A 19,264-nucleotide genomic window follows, 5' to 3' on the forward strand; every position below is an offset into this window, starting at 1 on the left:
CTGCCTCTTGTACACCCCCTACCGGGGATGTGCCCACAACCAACATACATTCCCTTGCCAAACCAGTTTCGGCAAGAATTCCTTACTCTTGTTTTAATTTTTATTTCCCTTAAAGTTGCTATGACTGAGCATCTTTTCATAATGCTTGTCCATTTGCATTTTCTCTCAATGCAACAACATTTTATATATATGCTTAGTTTTCTACTGGATTGCATGCCTTTTTCTCTTTACTGTGCAGGAATTCTTCATATATTTGGATACTACATCCTTAACGCTTACAGATAATGCAAATATTTTCCCTCCGGTGAGGCAGACATTGTTGGCTGGCTACCAAAGAGTCTTTCCTGACTTCTTTCCATTTTATTTCTCATACTGTGAAGGCTAAAAAAGATATTGACTTTCCCAGCCTCCTCACAACTAGGAATGGACATATTAGCCAGTTGCAGCCAATTTGATCAAGAAGCAACAAGCCAAAGAAAAGCAAATTGGAAAGCTGGAACGATCTGAGTCCTCAATGAAGTTAGTGAGCAGCCTCCTTTCTCTTGGGATCAGCCTCCTCTATATCTTTTACTGAGCAAACTATCAATGTCCAAATGTCCTAATGGTTTCACCACTGTGCTAGTCAAATTTTCTGTTGCTTGCAGCAAGCCCACCACATCCCAAGTAATATACCTAGTCTGGCCAACTCTTTAATTCTGTTTGCAGATCTTAAATGATTATGACTAGTTGACTCCCAGATATTCATTCCACAGACACCATGTCTAAAAGCCAGGGACCATTTTACATTTTTAACTTATTTGCCATCTTAACCATGACCCTCAACACTGAGCACATGATAAGTATTCAACAAATATTTGTGGATAGAAGATTCCATCTTTTAATATGGAAGGATTAGTCCAGGCAAAGAGAATATGGCTCTTTCATGTCTCTATACAGCTCTTTACAGTTTTATTGGCACATAATACTACTGTATAAATTCTTGAATGAGAAGATAATCACAACTATGTTAGTCATTGCCCAGGGTTTATTACATACTATTTGAGGTACTATTCCTTAAATAGTTTATTATACTTTAAATATTTTAAAATGTCAATAGCCTTTCTTCATTTTGCATGCTTTGTTTTTCTCAACAAGTCAGAGCTCAACCCTCTCCTCTTACTTCTCTGCTGCTTTCTTCTCATTACAAAGTTTGACTCTTAGGTCATATGTAAATATCTTATAACTTGTTCCAGAAGTATTGCAAATAAAAAACTTGAAAAGCCTCCAGCTAAAAAGAGCTTATTGATGCCTTTTAAAATAAAATAAACATGATTATAATTAAGAACTGGATCTTTAAGGACCAAGAATGAAGAAGAAACAAAAAAAACCAGAGCAGCAGGCAAGTGCACTGAGACTGCCTGAGGGAAAGATTGGGAAGATGGTTGAGGTTTACTGCAAAGCTTGTATTCTATAGCCCACAAAAGGCAATGAAGTATGAACTTGTGCCTGTGATTGGTGGGTGAAGGTAGAATATGAAACATTCATTAAAGTTGAAAAACTTGGAAGGCTGCACTCTGAATGAGCTAGAAGTGGAAGGATAACCATGATGTTGTTTTCACTATAGCTATGGCAGGAGGAGGAACTATCTCCCCTAAGAATTGCTACCCAGCAGCTGATTCCTATACAATATAGGGACTAGAATTCACCCTACTTGTGAGGATCAAACAGAACTCCAAAGTTAAACCTAAGGTAGTTTCCAGTTGGTTATATATTCAGGAACTTAGCAGAAGCAGGCACAGATACTCTCTGGAGGAATGTGTTTGAAACATGGGCTCAAAACAGTCCCAGAGACAAAGTTTCAATAACATGAAGTCAAATACACAAAACCAAAAAAAAAATCACAAAATATACATGGAAACAAGACAGCATGAGTAAAATCATCAGGAAAACAAACAGGAGAATCAACTCTCTCAAAGAAACACCCAAAGGTTATACATATTGTGAAATTACAAACAGAATTTGACAATTAGAGTGAAAGATTTTTAATATCTCTAAATTGAAAGATAAAAAATTAATGCAGATAAAGAAGATACTAACTATGCAAATTTACAATTTCATTTACTGGACTTTATATTTAAAATTCTGAACTTCACAATTAGGGAACACATTCTCCTAAAACTTATAGGGAAACTCTGTAAAACTGGACAAAAGGCCACAAAATAAATATCAAAGAATCAACAGATATCAAAGAATTGGTACTATACAGACTATCTTCTTGATAAAGTACAATAAAATTAATACATCAATAAGAAAAAGATAAAAGTTGCACACATAATTGAAAATTTAAAAAGGCACTTCTAAGTAAACCATGACTAAACGAAGCAATAAATGAAAATATAAACAATAGCTCACAGAAATATTAGATTTGTCTACATAGAATTAAAATTTCTAGACCGTGTAAGTTCTCATAAACAACAAACAATCCATGGGCCAGGAAAAGATATTTTCAAACCATATCCTATATAATAAAATCGACCAAATGGCAGAACGACCAGTCACTATGATGCATACTGACCACCAGGGGGTAGACTCTCAATGCATGAGCTGCTCCCTGGTGGTCAGTGTGCTCCCACAGGGGGAGCACCATTCAGCCAGAAGCCCTGAGCCAGGCTCACAGCTGGTGAGTGCAGTATTGGTGACGGGAGCCTCTCCCACCTCCATGGCAGTCAGACATCCCCTGAAGGCTCCTGGACTGCGAGAGGGCACAGGCCGGACTGAGGGAACACCCTGGCCCCTGCAAGTGCACGAATTTCATGCACCAGGCCTCTAGTTGTTAATAAAGGGTTAGTGCATAAAACCACTTATAAACCAGTGAGGAAAAAAAGCCTGTATAATAAAAACCTAGCAACGTTTATAATCAGGTAATTCATATAGGAAAAAGTCCAAATGGCTAAGAGACATGAAAAACTGCTTCATCTCACTAGCCTGGAGGGATAGTCCTATTAAAATTAAATTAATGACATTTAAAACAAAATAACAATGACAGGGCTTTATAATCATCAGATAAAGGAAGGCATTCGTATTTGGCAACATCAAAGGGTCTTGGTGAATGAAATGCATGGGAACTGGCTCTCATACAGAATTTGGGGAAGAGGACATTGGGACAATCACACCAAGGAGCAATTTGGGATTTCTTCATGAAGCTGATTATGCACCTTCCTTCTTCTCCAACAAATCTAAGTGTTATTGCAAGAGCACTCACTCTTGTTTGCAAAGAGACATACAAAGAATGTTCACTGTAATAATACTGTCACAGGGAAATACTCCACAGTAATGGGTCAATAAACTGTAGTTTATATAATGGAATACTTTACAGCTGGTACAACAAATAAACTAAACAATGTGAGTTAGCCTTGATAAAGTTCAAAGACATACTTTTGGGATATAAAAAAAAAAGTTGAAAACAAATCATTGTTTTCAATTTCCAGGTTAAACTAAAGACAACTCTTTACATTTAATTAAAGTTTCATAATGCACAAAATCCTTATATACATATTGGCTTGTATATTCCTCACAATACCAGTTAAAGAAGTGGATGCTATTGTATATACAAGGAAATTGAGGTTCACAGTGACTCAATGACTGGCCAAATCTTGCAATTTAAATATAATGCTTTTACTGTTACCACAAATTTGCTTATTGGGGATAAAGAATCTTTTTAAAAATGTGTTTGGGTTCTACATTCATAGCTTGAAAGAATGTTCTATGTGCCAAAGATAAAGGAGAAACTACTGGGATATATTTCAAATGCAGTCAGCAGGTTCTCTTCATTTTTGTTCAGTTCAGGAAATGAGGAACGTTAGGTTGCTATTGGTGCCAACCTGGAGTGAAGGTTCCCGCTGCAAGCCAGCTGCCAGAGTGGGTTACCTACTGCTCACATGCCACCTGGGCTGGCCGCCTCCAGGAGGCCAAGGTACAGACCCTGGCCAGGCGTCAGAATCTCTCTCCTGGGCTTCTATATTTGCTGGTGCACCTTCTCCCTGTTTTCTTTGTCTTCTGCCCTGATGTAATTCTCATTCCCTAACCAGACACCAGCTGTAGCATACTTATATCAAAGAAATACTGCTAATCCAGTTTAGCAGGTTAGACAAAAAAATGAACATTTAAACATATTACAAAAGAGTTATGATGCTAAATACAAAGATCCAGATAGTGAAATTTTATGTATTTTATATTTTACAAAAATTTGTTTTCTTTTTCTCTCTCCTTCCATCCTTTCCTCCCTTTCTCCATCCCTCCCTTTTTCCTCTCCTCCTCTTCCTCCTTCTTCTTCCCCTTCTTTCCTCCCTCTCCTTCTCTGTAGAAAGTTCTAGTCATGCTCAGATGACATTCTTTTTTTGAAAAATTCAAAACCCTCCCTTCATACATAAATTTTGATAACAGAATGAGAAAGACGAAGGCATGGAAATATTATAGGTATAAGTAGAGGGCAGATATTTGAAACGTTCACATTGAGAATAAACCACAGGAGTTTCAAGGGAACATTTTGAATATACAGCAGCATGAGGGTTGTCTTGCATAGTGATTAAGAGCATCATCTCTAGGGGGCACAGAGAAATGGATCTGAAGACCAAATCCTCTAAGCTGTGTTCTTTAGGCAAGTTACGTAACATCTCTGTGATTAGATTATGGCACAATGGAGATCATATATAAGACACACAGCAAGTGATAGCTTTAAATATTATTAAAGAATATTTAAACCCAACTAGGCAAGTCTTACCGGTGGGCCTGCTGGTCCCAGAGCCCCTTTGTTGGTTTCAGAACAGGAGCAGGAATGTGGAAGGTCTGGGCAGGTCTCCTCATCCCTCTGAGAAGAAAAAAATAGCACACCTATTAAAAACTTTGACTTAAGACACTTTAAAGTGAGCATTAGTCAGAAATATTTTCTCCCGACCACAAAAATATTTTCTTTAAAGAACAATGAATGGGTGTCCTGTGAGTCATTGATAATCATCATTATTAAAGGATGTTAAAAACCTGTTTGGGAATCCAGGAGAAGAAAGAAAGGCAGAAGTGGGTGTAAAAAAATAGCTGCCACACCACCTTACTATTTAATTCAGTTGGAGCAGTAATACTCTATGAACTTTGTGTTACAATATTTTTCCCATTTCAAAGGAAAAAAGAAAACTTGCTGGTCTAGCCAACCAAAATAACTGCATCTATACTAAAACAAACAAAATAAAAATAGTGCTTAAAAACATCATCAGCCAGGCAGGGATGGTTCAGTGGTTGAGCATCGACCTATGAACCAGGAGGTCACAGTTTGATTCCCCCATTAGGGCACATGTCCATGTTGTGGGTTCAACTCCCATGGGGGGCCATATAGGAGGCAGCCAATCAATGATTCTATCATCATTGATGTTTCTGTCTCTTTCCCTCTCCTTCTCTAAAATCAATATATATTGATATATATAATTTTTAAAATTAAATCATCATCAATTCTCTGTAACAATTTTAACTATTGTTCCCATTCTATGTTTGGGGGGGGGGGAATAAATCATGGCATCAACCTAAAGCTTTGAGATAGGAGGTCATATTTATTCTCTTGGAGAATTTTATGGTGATCACATTTTGCTTGACACACTGTTGGATTCATGGCATTTGCCCTTCCAATTTCCAATCTACCTGCACTTATGTATGACATCACAGTGTCTGTGATTAAATTCTACTACAGAAATTACTTAGAAACTTATTTTGTTAAAGAAAGAGTATTTCCTTCTCAAACATAGTTGGTGTTAATTTACTGCCTGCAATAGATTATGTGATTTTTGTTGTAAGATCTTAAGAAGGCAAATCACTCAGACTTTATGATGGCTTCTCCATGTCCATTCTCCACATTTAATTGTTAAGACATGACTACCATCCAACCATGATGGTGTCATCCATTTCAGCTCAGGATCTAAGGATCTGAAGATATGAATCTGCATATATATATATATACCCTTATGAATTACATATGGTATTAATAAGAAAAAGTTTGATTTTTTTCTTGTACTACTACATAAGTTATATAGCTTATAAGAGCAATTCCAAAACTGCATATCAAGGGTGCCTTCGGGCACCAAGACAAGGTAACAGGAGAATGTAAATGTTTTAAACTCAAGAGGAACACCCATTGGACTTTGTATGAGCAACCAGCTCAAAGTAGTTCACAGATTCAGCAACAGATTTTGAAATGCTGTTTTGATGATGTTACATATTTGCAAATCTGGTTTTTCAGCATTCGCACGTTGCGTAGCAAGTACCATGAGAAAAATCAATATGGAAAACCAAAGTGAGGTGGAAATGTCCCATCATATTCCAAGATTTAAGCAATTGTACATTGCCAATAGGCACACACATCCTATTAAGTAATTTGGTTATTTAAGAATAAAATAAATACATCATTTTTTTTTCATATGGCTACTGAGTTATTAGGACATAAACATTTAATAAGATGTTTGGACCTAATTACTTCAGTAATGGAACTGTTAGGTATTTCTTTTGGAATTATCTCTGATATGAATTTTGCAAAATAGCATTTCATTTTCAGAGAAAACCCAATATAACTTAAGAACATTTTAATGAAGAACAGTCCCAATAACGAACGAAGATTTCTTACCAGGCCTGGAAGTTCACAGCACTTGTCTTTATTAGCCCAGGATGTAGAACAAACAATATCGAACATTTGTAACTGGAACTGAAATGTAAAGTGAAATTGTCATTCAATAAAAGATAGATACCTTGTGTTTATAGCTATAATGATTTCTTATTATATATCAATAATAGGACACCAATACATTTATAACATAACATTACCAAAAATAAATTAAAAAGTAATTCCAACAATATCAAACCAATTAGCTACTCAAAGACACAATGGTCTAAGGTTTTTGTCTACAGTTCTCCATCTACCATGCAAACGCCCATATTTATCAAAACTTCCCTTCCCATCACCACCTAAAGACTCTTAACGCCTCTGTTGAAACCTTTCCAGCACTGCTCATCATGGTTACCCCAAGTGCCTCTGTAATCCTGCAACATCCCTTAGTTCTCTTTCATAGCATGTCCGCCACCATACAATACATTTATTTATATTTTCTTCTCCTTAGACTGCTAGTTCTTCAAAGGACAGATAACCACTTATTTATCTTTGTGTCCCCTATTGCAATATAGAGCACATAGCAGGTGTTCAATAAAGGCTTGTTGAATTAATTCCAACTTTAATTATTCATGCATACATTCATAAAATTTCTTTTTAGTAGGACATAAGCTAGAGTCCATGTAGACCTTTAAAATACAAAAATGAACAAAACCACCAAGTATTCTGCCCTCAGTGGATTTCCAGGGAATGAGAAACAGGCACATAAAAGCTGTTTTTAACATGGTAAGTGTCATGACAGTCACATATGGTATTGTGAGAAGCTGGGTTAAGTGTATTTTTATTTAAGCCATTGGTCATGCCATAAATATTTAGACAGTCTTGCTCTATTCGTGTATGTTGGCAACAACTCAATATGTATGTTGAAATATACAGAAACATCATTATACTGTCATTAGGGGCTGATACTGACATTATGACCCAACTACTTCTAATATTGTATTTCTTCTTATATTATTTTCACATGTTAAAAGTGTCATCAGTTAGAGAGCTGGGAGAAGGATCAAGTTTTTTTTCTCTTTTTAAATCTTCAACCTTCCTTCAGCAAGTGGTGTTTTAAAGCAAGAGTTGGAAACTCCTGGTGCCTTATTTTCTCCCACATAATACTATTCATATGTCAGTAAATACTGTTTCATCCCAGGATTAAACAGAGAATACCCAAGTAGTTAGGACTATTGAAATAGGTTAGCAACGATGCACGCAATATCACAGAAAAGCCTGTCCTAGATCATAGTCAAGAGAAAAACTCAGGCTTTCTCTCAATATGTCCAAGAAGAGCTGTGTCTTGCTGCGAACATCCTTCCCCAAGTGAGTTTTGTAAGATTAATAAAATGACCCTTTAACTTTGAAAGCAGATCCATGAATCAAGGCATCATGTTTTCTTATGTCTATATACAAGAACTATGTTATTTGAAGAAATATATGTGTGGTTCACTGATCTTATTTTTTCAGGTTAATTTTTTAAATTTTTTTTTTTTTACCAAGGGCATAATATCTTAGTCTCTGCAGGGCAACCATACAACAAAATTGTGACCATTAAAAAAATTAGGTTTTTAAAATTAGAACATTTTTAAAGAACATGATTGTTGGTTTTCATGAACAGCAAGAGCAGCAAAGATACTTCAAGAAACACAGTGGGTAGGAGGCTTTGGAGCTATACTATCGTAAAACCTTGAGTCCTTCCCTCAGAAGCTAATTCATTTTGAACAAATTATTTAATGTCTTAGGGTCTTGAGATTTTTTTGTCTGTAAAATTAATATAATAATAGTAGCTACTGAATAGTAGGCATTCATTAGTGTAATAATAGTAGCTATAATAATAAAATGAGTTAATACAGGGAATTATTTAGAACAGTGCCCGGAACATAGTTATTTTAAGTAATAAATATTTTAATGTAATATGTACAGCTCTTTCATAATTGAATTCTTTATGGTAGAGGAGTATATAATACAAAGGCCAAAAATGTAGAATCAAAATGAAAATGATATAGTATTGAGGGCAGATATATCATAGTAGTGTGTATACATAATAATCATACATATTTAATGTTCTGAGTAAAAACTTGGCAAATAACAATAACAACAGCAGCAAACATTTAGTGAAACCCTACTACCGTGTTTCCCTGAAAATAAGACATCCTCCGAAAATAAGACCTACTTACAGGTTTCCTTCTGAGTGAAATATAAGGCATCCCCCGAAAATAAGGCCCCCCTAGGCTAAACATGAGAGATTTGGTCCACTGATTCTGAAAGAAATGGAGTCATAAGAAATTCACCAGGGGAAATTCAGGACTTGGATTGTTATGATGATGTTCCAGAAGATGATGACATGATTGTCATTGAATAAATGAGTAAATTCTTGATACTGTAGGATTCACAGTTTGTCTGGTTTGTGTTGACAACTATCGTACTACCGTACCGTATACAGGTAATAAATTTCCTTTATTTTCATTTAACAATAAATGTGTACCGTATTCTTCTTCATGGAAAAATAAGACATCCCCTGAAAATAAGATCTAGTGCATCTTTGGGAGCAAAAATTAATATAAGACACTGTCTTATTTTCGGGGAAACAGGATAAGTACCAGGCACTAGCTTAAGGACTTAGCCTGTATCATTTAATCTTCAGATTACCACAATGAGGCATAATGCAGTACTAGTCTCCCCATTCCATAGATTAATCCCTGGATGCAAAAGCCTCCAAAATTTAAGCACATTCTGAAAGATGAGTTCTGGTTGGAATTTGAACAGTCCACATCAATTTCTTATGGTTCATTTTGCACTGAATACATTTTTAGTCTAATATTTAAAATACAGATACCCGAGCCTAACTTTACAAGGCCATTTGTCTGGGGACATTTATTAAATGGGTCGCATTATGACAGCATTAGATAGAATCAGCTAAATCTGTAAGTCATTCATCCATTAAGAAATTTTCCATGTCTGAACAGAGCCCTCAGTGTAAAGCCATTTTGTGACTGGGAAGATTTACATAAAGCCAAGGCCTTCCACTAGCCCCAAGTTGGCACCAGGCTCTGTGGAAGTTTTTAAATAAACATTCACCATCTAATTACCTATAACAGTATAATGTCTACATGCCTTTGGCTAAACTTCTGCCCTACTGAGTGATGGGAATGCTTATGTGCTCATTTTATTCACTCAAGGGGTTGAATGCCTACTAAGTGCTGAATGAAGCCAATACTATCATCTGAGGAATGCTTGTGGGCTGCTTCTTTTTCAAGTTAGATGAAGTCAGCAGCCTTTTTTTTTTATGTGAGCACAAAAAAATTTATTCATAATTGTTTTGCATCTGTAATAGTTTAGATTCTTCAGCCTTTATTTAGGGACTTCTTTTTCCAAAGCACATTTCTGGAGTTTGATTAAAAAACCCTCTGATTTTTTTTCAAAAGCAGTGACACACGTATTTGTACCAATTATATAGGAAACGGTATAGAAGTGGCCTATCGAGAGATCTTAAATCCGAGTACCTGTAAATGCAAGACAATATGGTTAAACATAAATCATACTTGAAGCAACTAATGCCAAGAGGCAGTCACTTTTTACTTTTGTAACTTCTTTCCTTTTGAATTAACCGAAAATAAAAATTTTATGTGCAAAAAATAAAAAGGAGAGAGAAAAGTGTAGAACCTCCAACTTTTACTTTTTATAATCTCTTTCAAGGGAATACCGAGCCAATTACAAATGCTTGTTTTTCATTATTGGACATTTCTGTCTGGATGTAGCGCAAAAGGCAAGCCATCAAGGTCAAATATTAGCATGAAAATAAGATTAAAAATATTTCTCAGCAGTTGCCACCCTGATCTGTGAATGGCAATTAAAATGTATCTCTGGGTCAACTTTCCACTCTTTTTTTTCTTTTTTTTCTAGCAACACATAGCTAAGCTTATAATTTGAAATCAAGCTATACCTGAACTTATACTAATATTTAGAAAGTTTGACATTACTCAAGAATACTGGCAAAAGATTACTGGAAACCTAACCCATCTTCTGCTTTTGGTTTGGTGTTCAACTTTTATTGACTCCATTTCAAAACGAGGGCTTATTAAGCCTATACCATTTGTCCGATATTCAAGATAGTGTTTTTATTTGTTCTCTGCTTATTGATGTTAAGGAAAACCATTGTGGCATTACTTAAATTAGGAAATGAAAATTAACGGCTTTACTTGTTGGTAGGAATTAGAATACTTGGGTGTAGACATACTTGGGAGGACCATTTTGATCACATTTACTTTCAAGGTTGTGACTCAAATAATGTAAGTCTTTGGACTTGTCAGTGAACACGACTCCCTCCTGTGCCTGAGGTTCTGTAATAATCAGACCCAGTGGAAGAGAGTTTAGAATGGAAGGCAGGTAACTGTATGCAAGTCACATATGATCTCACCTCACTTTGCTCATTTTTGGAAAGAGAATCCCTCCCTAACTCCTTCAAGTCTCAATTTCTGCACCCATAAAGTAGGGCTTAATTAAGTCTCCCTTCCTATGAGTATTGGAAGATTAAATGAGGTAATCACAGAAAAGTAGACACTGCCTAGTCCCATGGTCAGCAAACTGCAGCTCGAAAGCCACATGTGGTTCTTTGGCCCCTTGAGTGTGGGTCTTCCACAAAATACTACGGCCTGAACAAGTATATTTTGAAGAAGTGATGTTAGAAGTTTAAGTTTAAAAAAATTGGCTCTTAAAAGAAATTTCAATTGTTGTACTTTTGATATTTGGGTCTATTGACTAATGAATTTGCTGACCACTGGCACAGTTGGCATCCCATATTATTAGCTACTATTCTTATTTTAAGGATTAAAAGATATAATTCTTGTGAAAACAATCATTTTATTGTAATTTTAAAATGTTTGTTTCTATAAGATCATTCACTAGTCTACAATTGATTCCTGCATAAAAAGCTTTAACTTGGTAAATAATTTTAATAAAAACTGCATGAAATTTGTCTCTAGCAGCAGACGGCTAAACAAATGTCCATTGAATATCTGTTATATTTTAAAGGTGGAAGACACTAAGAAACATGACCCTATGCCAGAAGACAACATTTTTTCTAGAATCATCTCTGATTGGCAGCATTATAGTTTCACTGCATGTTAGAAAAAAATAGAAGACATTTCTTAGGAGAAAGATGGGAAAAAGAAGAACAGCTGTTAAGTTTCTTCCCACTTGTGTTTTGACAGCTAAGTTAGGACTGCTTATTAGTTTAGTCCCACTGGGCACTTTTGCTGCCTATAAAATCTTTCATTGCAGAAACAAGTTGTTTTTATTATAAATGTGAGTAATTTAATATAGTAGTACTATATCCCTAAATCCATTAATCTCTTCTCCACTCAACTTGGATTTAAGAAGAATATATTTTGTTTAGGAGACTCAATATTTAAGAGTTTTTCCATCATCTGACACTTTTTTAAATCATTGCTGAATTTGCCCAGGAAATGCTGACATATAAACTACTAATCTCAATGATATGATAATTACTACCCATGGAATAATCCAAAACTGGCACATGACACATTCACTTTAGCTAGGTAGTGAAGTACAAGTGTATGCTAAGATTTATTTATTTAATTTATTTTTTTTTAGCAATTTGTGATTTCTTAAGTGAAAACTGAGGACTGAAGCTTGTCTCTTGCCCTGCAATGAAACAATGAGGCAATAACCTTAAAAAGCAAGCAAGTTTCCAATCACATTCTTGAGAGCTAATCTAATATCATCCATTGTAGCATAATCAAATTCTTTAACAAGTGGGCAGACTGAAAACCTATTTGGTAATCCTTTGTAGAATTCTAGATTCTAACAAAAGCTACAACTTTTTTCCTACTAGCCTTACAAAGAACTCTTTTAATTATTGACTTCCATAAATTCCCCATTGTCTACTACTGGTTGGAAGTTACCACAGAGGCTGCTCTGTTCAATTGCTTTTCTCTCATGGACAGTTAAAGATTTATTGCTAGTAGGACTGAAACCTACAGTAACTTTTGCTTCCAGAAATAAAGTATTTGATGTGTAATGGCCTTATATTTAGAGTACCATTTATTTACATAGAGTAAAATTTGAAGTAATTGTAATTATAAAATTGTCATTTGAAATAATTATAATTATCAAACCATAATTGTAAAATAAAAATTAGGAGAGGGTATGAAATATATTATTGGATGGTTGTCAATACCACACATGAATGGAATATATGCAAAACAACATTTTAACAAAAGATATGGAACCAAACAAATAGATGACATTCTATTTAATTTCCAGCAAGTATTTCTTCAGAGCTTTGTTCATATAAGATTTATTAGTAACTTTGATGGAGGATAGAAGGATGTGGTTGTATGAAGACCATGATATGGTTTCTATTTTGAGAAATTTATACTCTGGCTAGAGGGATGAAATGTAGATATATGAAAGAAAAAGAAAATAATATATGGTCAAAAATAAATAGTAGAGGGTTAGAAAAGGTGAGAAAGAGAAGGTATTACTGACATCATTCAATAATAACAGCTGCTCGTTATTGAATGTATATTAAGTGTCAGGAGATGTATATGTATTATTCATAAAATAAAAATAATTTAACAAGTGATTTGGGCCTAGAATCTCATATAACTAGATTGTTTCTCTTTCTTAAGTTAGAGACTATTCACTTATCCACCCAAGCATCCATCTATATACATCCATTTATTCTTATAAGAAAGATATCCTTAGTTTGCTAATTCTGTCTCTTTATAAGTTCTAGAGTGTGCTATCATATAAGTATCTTCCATGAGGCAGAAGATGGTGTGTTTCTTAATCAACATAAAATTCTGCATGTTAAGAGGAAACAACTCCTTTAAAATATTATGTAAATGTCTTTACTAATAAAAGTCTCTTACTATAACTAAAAACAAGAGTGTCTTCCATCACTTTTATATTCTCTCTTTCTAAATATCTAATCCATAGTTCTCCAAAGCAATGTAGAACAAAAGCACTTTCAAAGATGCCTCAAAACTCATTCTAAGTGAATAAGTCAGATAGAAATATTCCAGACAATATGATTTCACTCATATGTGAGATATAAAACTAAAAGCAACGAATGAACAAATAAGACAAACAAACAAAAAGACCCCCATAGACCTAGACAATAGTATGGTGGTTATCAGAGGGATGGGGAGGTAGTAAAGAGTAAAGGAGGGTCAAATATATGGCGATAAAAGATTTGACTTTGGGTTGTGGGAAAACAATGCAATATACATATAATGTATCACAGAGTTGTGCACTGGAAACATAAAATTATATTATCCAATGTCACCCCAATAAATTACATATATATTAGCATTAATGCACACAAGGATTTCATTTCTATTGTTACCAAAAAGAGAAATGACACAAAATATCAGAGTCCCAAAGTAAATCACATTAGCACTCTGGGACTGTTTGCTGATGTGTAAAGTGAATGGGTTAGATGAGAGGAGTGCAATTAAAACTATGCTCCCTTAGGAACCATTGGAAGTGCGGGACACTTACTATCCCAAGTCTTCTCTCCCATTCAATAAGCATGTATCTGTTTTAATCTTATTCATTTACTTATTTGATTAACACATCAGGAGATTTCATTTGCACAAAGTGATCGTCAGCTTAAATAGACTTTGAGAACCACTAAGCTGTTCTAAAGTTTCATATAATGGGCTAGTTCTACCGACCTATCAAAGTACAAGACAATAATAGCCATTCATAATTCATTTTATGTTTCTGTGACACATAAGAGAAATGCAGAATTGTTGGGTTGTATAAAATAATAAACTATTCCCCAGGCTAATTGGTTCTAATTTATAAAATGACTCAAATTAGAGAATGGTGGTAATTAGCTATGACTGCATGGTGTTAAAACAAAAACTTGTATATGCTGTGGGTAGTGAGTGAAGAAAAAGTGATTTCTTTGCCAGTTGGAAGTATCCAAAGCTTAAATTCCTTGTTGTAGGAAGAAAAATATATTATTTTAGAATGATTTGGTCACCTAGATAATGTTATGATTAAAGGATAAATTTCACATGAACAATAGCAAAATGCTAGTGGTAAAATGCCCAAATCTAATCCAAATGAGAGGCTTATGTCAATTTCCTGTGTATAATAATTACCCATTTTGTATGAATCTATATTTGCTTATACAAATGAAGTTCTTTCACAGTTTTGATTCTCACATTAACAAACCATTATGCCACAAATCATATTATGAGTATTTTACTATCTGAATCTTAAAATGCCTTTAGAAAATAAACTAGCTTAATTCCTGGACTATAATATAGCAGAAGTTTACTGCCAAGAGCTTTAACTATGCATGTTTTAGTTCAATTATAAAGGCTGCTAACTATATAGCCATCTATTCATCCATTCCTTTACCAAACGTCCCCCCTGGGTAATAAATAATTATATTTTTAAAAGACCGTTTTCTATAACAATAACATGGCCTCAATTGTGTATCCACTTACTGGTGCAGAGTTTCCATTTGGTCCTCTTGATCTAACCATTCTCCCTAGGACTTCGACACCATCCACTGTGATATTCGCTGATGCATTTATTGCCTTCTCACCCACTTGCTTGCAGTCAATAACCACTTTGGCCAAAGTCTTGTTGACAACAATGTGTAGCTGGATAAAAGTCAGGATGTTTCAGTAGGTAAGAAATGAGAGGAATATCTACCACATTTACATAATTACGTGACTCATCACTAACATTCATGAAAGAGATGAGCAGGAATTCTGTCACTTGGCATTTTGCTAGAGGAGAAAGGTTCTGCTTTATTACCTCCATGACTGTCCCGCAGTCAGCACCATGTCTGTTTTTATTTAATTAATACTTTTCTTTAAAGTAACTTTGAAATGATTCACTATTTAAAAATCTAGCCTTCCTATAAAGCAGTACTATATTGAAATCACAGGGTTGTGGTGTGAGTTATGCCTTTTCTAAAAGCACAATTAAACAAACATGAAAGTATTAAAATGTAAAAAATGCTGGTTGAGTTGCCAACAAAAGTTATTTGCGGTACTACCAGCAGTTGGTAATTTAAGGTGAGGAGAAAAGATCTAAAATCTAAAGGGAAAGGAGGAAGGCTTTCTAGTGACTCTGAACCCAAATGAGATAAAGCTCTTCAGCTTAATGTATGGCTCAATTGTCTGAAACTGGAATCTCTAGAATCTGGAGGTCCATGGTAATGTATTCAGGAGTCTACAAATTCTTTGTGAGGATGTAAAAATCCACATCATCATGTAGGTGATGGTCAAGGTCAGTATATTCTAAATGAGACACGTTGTAAGCAAGTTCTGCCATGAAATTTCAGTGCTGATAAAGCATTTCAATTTATGATGTTTGCCACATACTTCTTGTTTGTGGCAGTCTACTTGTTTAGCGAGCTAAAAGAGTGAACTTAATTGGCAAATAATGATTTCATTGTCATGATTAAATGAAAACCAAAAGAAGTTTCAAACAGCTGTGTAAGAGAATGTATCATAACAGTTCAGAGAAAGTGTTGATATTTGGCTCTGTCGACTAATGAGTTTGCCGACCAATGCTATAGGTAATTCTTTCTTCAGTTGAAATTTGAGATCTAAAGCTCTATGAATAGTGTCGCCATCTATCTCTTGCTTTGCCCACAGTGAATGAAGACTATGTGTACCCAAAGCATTACCCACCTTGTGAAAGCTTCCATGGAAAATTTTCCTAATTTCAGGTCCTTCAAAAGTAATAGTTTGAAAATCCCCACTGTAGTCATAGTTGAAATAGGTTAGGGTTTTTCCACCATCTAATCAAAGAAAAAGATTTTAGAAAGAATTAAAATGAGTGAATAATTTTCTACAATTCAACTCAAGACAGAAAATAATGCATCCATTGTTTTGAAGCTCTGTTTACAACAAAGTGATGGGTAAGGAAGGAAGGATCTATAGTACTTGGGTTGCCCAAGCTTTTAGCTGACCAGCCTAACTGACTTAACAATGTGGTGATGATGGCAAGGCAAGGACTCCTACACATATTCTTCCTCTATACTTCATTGCCTACATCACCCTCTTGAAAGAGGGTTGTCTGAAGCTAGGACTAGAGGCAGACAGAAAGGGAGAATGAAGTTAATCAAATCTTAAGAAACAGAAACCAGACTCTTTGCCTAATTAACCTACTAGAGCAAACAACCTTCCCAGGACATGCAACTTATACTACCCCAAAAGAATGATACTCCAAGATGTCTCTTACTATGAACAAAGGAAAGCCTTCCTAATCTTGAGTATTTCATGTTATAAGGAATATTCTGTTACATAGAAATAAGAATATTTTCCTCACTAATTCATTCCCAGGTTACAATTTAATCAATTTAATTCTTCAGTCTGCTTTCAAAAGGAAAGGCTAGTCTTAGTCACTATGAGAGACTTCATTGTTTTCTAGTCCTGCATGTATATGGAATTAGTGGCTTACACCTTTTTAATCTATTTAAATTAGTTTTGATATCAATACATAGAATGCTTTCACAAGCTCATATTTAGTTGATTCATTTCCTTATACTGAAAAGTCCCTTTACAAATACTAGCTAAAAACAAGCTTAAAACACTTTCCCTTATCCAAATGTTTGAGTTAGTACCTAACAGTGGCCACTAAATTTTGTTTCCTAGCTTCATTGGAATTCTCAACTAAAAATCTACTCAGAAAACTCATTGACATTAACAAAAAACTTGATGATCTTCTCAAGTGATCATCAAGAGTGTGAGGTTAAGAAGTTTCCTTCACTGGTTCCTTTTCAACTTTTCAAAACACAAACAATGGTGGGTTTCTCATTCTTCAGACCTCTTCTCTTCTCTTTCCAGACTCATTCTCTAGATGACCTCACCCAATATCATGGCTTATATATCACCCAGGCACAACTTCAGAATTCATTTCTCCATCTCAGAATTCTTCCCAAATATACTGCTGGCAGTCTGGCATTTTTTGTTTTTTAGTTTGTTTTCAATATGAAATAGGCATCTAACAACATCATATCCATGTCCAAAAAATAAACTTCTGGTCTCATCCATCGATTGACCCCTCCTTCTTCCATCAACCTCACACTGCCTGTAGTCTTCTGTAGCTCGGTAATTGACTCTTTCACCTACTCACTACTTTTCCCAGAGTCTAGTGCTGGCACAAAGTAGGAACTCAGTGAATATTTGTGGAAAGAAGGAGTGGATAAATGAATAAGTGAACTGTTACATAATTCATTGGAAGTATTCACTAACATGGTTTAAGTGAGGTATTCTGCAATATACATAGAACAGGCAAGATGACATGTCCCATACATCACTAATACATGTGTGTGCAGATGTAATATAAATAAATATACTTACTATCTAAAATAACTCCAACCAATGGGTCCGAATTTTTATTTAAAATCTCCCAAAGAGCAAATGGCTCCTCTGGAGTGTCAGGAAGAATCCGGAATAGAAAACTGATCGTATAATCAGAAGGCAATCCTTCTGGATGCAAATACCTAAAAATGGAAAGGAAAAAAAATTTCTTGTATCCCTCCTCAAAAGGTTATATATCTGATTGTAAAAGCATAAGTAAAAATTTTAAGGAATCCACCAAAAGTGCTAAATAAGCAAGACTATGTTTGTAAAACCTGCCAATGCTTTGAAGCGATTAAAAAAATCACACATTGCAGCCTGGTTGGTGGGCTCAGTGTTTGAGCAACTACTTATGAACCAAGAGGTCATGGTTTGACCCCAGTCAGGGAACATATTCAGGTTGTGGGTGATCAATGATTCTTTCTCATCATTAATGTTTCTATCTCTCCTTCTCCCTTCCTCTCTGAATCAATAAAAATATATTTCTAAAAAGCTTACACAGTGTAATACTCAATGGTTAGATAAAAACACTGTCAGATAACCACCCTCCCCCCAAAGCTGGACACTGGAAATGTTTCACATTAAAATACTGAAGGTGCCTTAGCCGGTTTGGCTCAGGGAATAGAGCACTGGCCTGTGGACTACAGGGTTTCAGGTTCAATTCCAGTCAAGGACACATGCCTGGGTTGTGGGCTTGGTCCCCAGTAGGGGGTGTGCAGGCAGCAGCCAATTAATGAGTCTCTCTCATCATTGATGTCTCTGTCTCTCTCTCTCTCTCCTCCTTTCTTCTCTGAAATCAATAAAAATAAAAATAAAAAAATACGGAAGGCATTTTGAGACAAATGTTGATTTGGAATGTGAAGTAGCAGATCCTGAGAGGTAACCTTCTTAAATCAGGAAGTCTCAGTCCACAAGCTCAAGTACCCCCAGAGTCTGCAGAGTGACTGCAAAAGGCCCCAGGAATTTCTAGGTGCATCAGACTGTAAAGCAAGTAGATAATCTGATTTTTACATAAACCTAATACTTCTCCTCAGGTATAGGGGGCTACTAGTAGGACTTTTTAAAGATAAAAACCATCTGAATTTATGGCACTAACATAAAATGGTTCAGGGAGGGGTGTGGCTCTGAGTGCCAGGCAAATCCCAGCATTGTCACTTAAGGGATATAGGATCTCACTCAAGTCATTCCTTGTGCTTCAATTTCATTATCTGTAAAACAGAAAATAACTGAGTCTTCC

At 35.3% G+C, this 19,264-nt stretch overlaps 1 protein-coding gene across 3 annotated transcripts in view; it reads right to left on the bottom strand.

Annotated features, from left to right (window-relative positions):
- Window positions 1–19,264, bottom strand: part of COL14A1 (collagen type XIV alpha 1 chain) — a 174,031-nt gene that overhangs the window by 50,375 nt on the left and 104,392 nt on the right. For all 3 annotated transcript variants that reach the window (XM_084864968.1, XM_084864967.1, XM_084864969.1), the window contains exons 32-36: window positions 18,028–18,170; window positions 16,354–16,463; window positions 15,154–15,312; window positions 6,641–6,718; window positions 4,760–4,846 (exon numbers count right to left, since the gene is read on the bottom strand). In XM_084864968.1, the coding sequence (XP_084721094.1) occupies window positions 4,760–4,846; window positions 6,641–6,718; window positions 15,154–15,312; window positions 16,354–16,463; window positions 18,028–18,170 (577 nt within the window). The remainder of the gene's footprint in view (window positions 1–4,759; window positions 4,847–6,640; window positions 6,719–15,153; window positions 15,313–16,353; window positions 16,464–18,027; window positions 18,171–19,264) is intronic.

Source organism: Pipistrellus hanaki, assembly GCF_964339955.1.
Source record: "Pipistrellus hanaki genome assembly, chromosome: 17".
NCBI classification, from domain to species: domain Eukaryota; kingdom Metazoa; phylum Chordata; class Mammalia; order Chiroptera; family Vespertilionidae; genus Pipistrellus; species Pipistrellus hanaki.